This window comes from Oryzias melastigma, unplaced genomic scaffold (genome assembly GCF_002922805.2).
Source record: "Oryzias melastigma strain HK-1 unplaced genomic scaffold, ASM292280v2 sc01379, whole genome shotgun sequence".
NCBI classification, from domain to species: domain Eukaryota; kingdom Metazoa; phylum Chordata; class Actinopteri; order Beloniformes; family Adrianichthyidae; genus Oryzias; species Oryzias melastigma.
Genome location: NW_023417963.1, coordinates 9,529 through 11,116, shown reverse-complemented (window position 1 = coordinate 11,116; position 1,588 = coordinate 9,529). Strand labels below are relative to the sequence as shown.

The following is a 1,588-nucleotide window of genomic DNA, read 5'->3' as shown; positions in this document are numbered from 1 at the left end:
CAAAATTGACTAAAATTCCTCAGTAAACTATATTATTAAAAAATGTTAGCCTGTTGCTAAAATATAAGCTAAACTCTAAAATGGCCTAAACAACCCCAGTAGAGAACAAATTAGCCAAAAAACGTTAGCATGTTGCTAAAGTATTAGCTAAACTTCATTTTTTTTTTTTAATTATTAAAAGAATTCTCATTTTTCTTAAACAATGTTTGTTTTATTCGCAAAACATAAAATAAGACTTTTGTGAACTTCTTTCAACAGCACTTTGTGAGCGAATGGGTGGGAGAGAAACAGCAGGACCGCTGCGCCGTACGAACGCCAGAACCAGTCCCGGAAAGGCCGCTGAGAATAAGCAGTGACCCGGAAGTTCTTGCCACGCAGCTCAATGCCTTACCAGGCATGGCCTGCTCGCCGCAGGTCTACAGCACGCCCAAACACTACGTCCGCTTTTCCTCCCCATTCCTCGCTAACCGCAGCCCGGCCACCCCCGGAGTGCCCAGCGGGAGACGGCGTTCCCGGGAACTGCCAGAAACGCCGCCAGCCACCGGCTCCTGCAAGAAGGTACAGAAGATGGTTTTTCTTAAAGACCCACTCTGAAAAAAAATGCTTTTGAATTGTGTTTCCATGGTTGATTTAGCGCTAATGTTCTTTTTTAAAAATATTGCAGCGATGGTTGAAACAAGCGCTTGAGGAGGAGGGCTCCACAAGCCCAGCAAGACGGCAGAGTCTGCTGGGCGACAGCCCCCTCAGCCCCTCCATTAACGGGGACTCTGACAGCCCCCTGCCCTACAACGGCACCTGCTCGCTACCTGGTAAGTTGTGCTAAAAACCAGGAAGGTCCCGATCAGGTTTTTGGCCAAGATCTGATTCTTAAGAATTTGCCAAAACTTTTGTAACACTTAAAAAAAAGGAACAAATTTAATAATTAGACCCAAGTCGACCCAGATTTTTCTTTTATTAAACTTTATGATTTAACACTTAAACAGGGCACTTCTGTGAAGTAGCTTGAGCTGTTGAGTAAAAATAGTGAAACTATTTCTGATCAAAAATTAAAAATGACTCTTATCATGAAAATGATGATAAAAATTAATATTATTGTAACCATTTATTAATTATTGATTTTTCTTTCAGTCATTTTTAACCACAAGCTTGTATTTTGTAAACGGTTTCTGGAGAGTTGAAAGTGAAAAAAAGATTTTAACATTTTTGAGTTTTGAAACCCAAAAAGCAGAACATTTGAAGCTGAAAATAATTCACATTTATTCTAGAATAGCAAAAAGTTTTGAACATATGACTTCTTTTTTGGCACAAATATCTTTTTCAATTCGTTTTTTGGGGGGTTTCAAATAATATTTGCCTCGATTTAGCTTCATACTGATGGGGATGCAACATCAAGTTTTGATCACTAAAACACCCCAAATCTGACATCAGATTTATTTTTTCAGAACGTTGCACAATTTAGCAGAACAATTTCATATTGAAATATATTTTTAATCTCATTGTACATTTGGATAGTGATAATAAAATACATATTTTGTCTTATTTTTATATCATTTTGAAGTTTGCATTTTCTTAGTAAGCATGTTTTCAG

At 38.0% G+C, this 1,588-nt stretch overlaps 1 protein-coding gene across 1 annotated transcript; it reads left to right on the top strand.

Moving 5' to 3' along the window:
* Positions 1-258: 258 nt before the first annotated feature.
* Positions 259-838, top strand: LOC118598496 (inactive histone-lysine N-methyltransferase 2E-like; the record flags this gene model as incomplete). Its single annotated transcript, XM_036211226.1, has 2 exons — positions 259-558; positions 665-838. Coding segments are annotated over 2 exons (459 nt in total), but the record flags the coding sequence as incomplete, so codon positions are not given.
* Between the last annotated feature and the right edge of the window lie 750 nt (positions 839-1,588).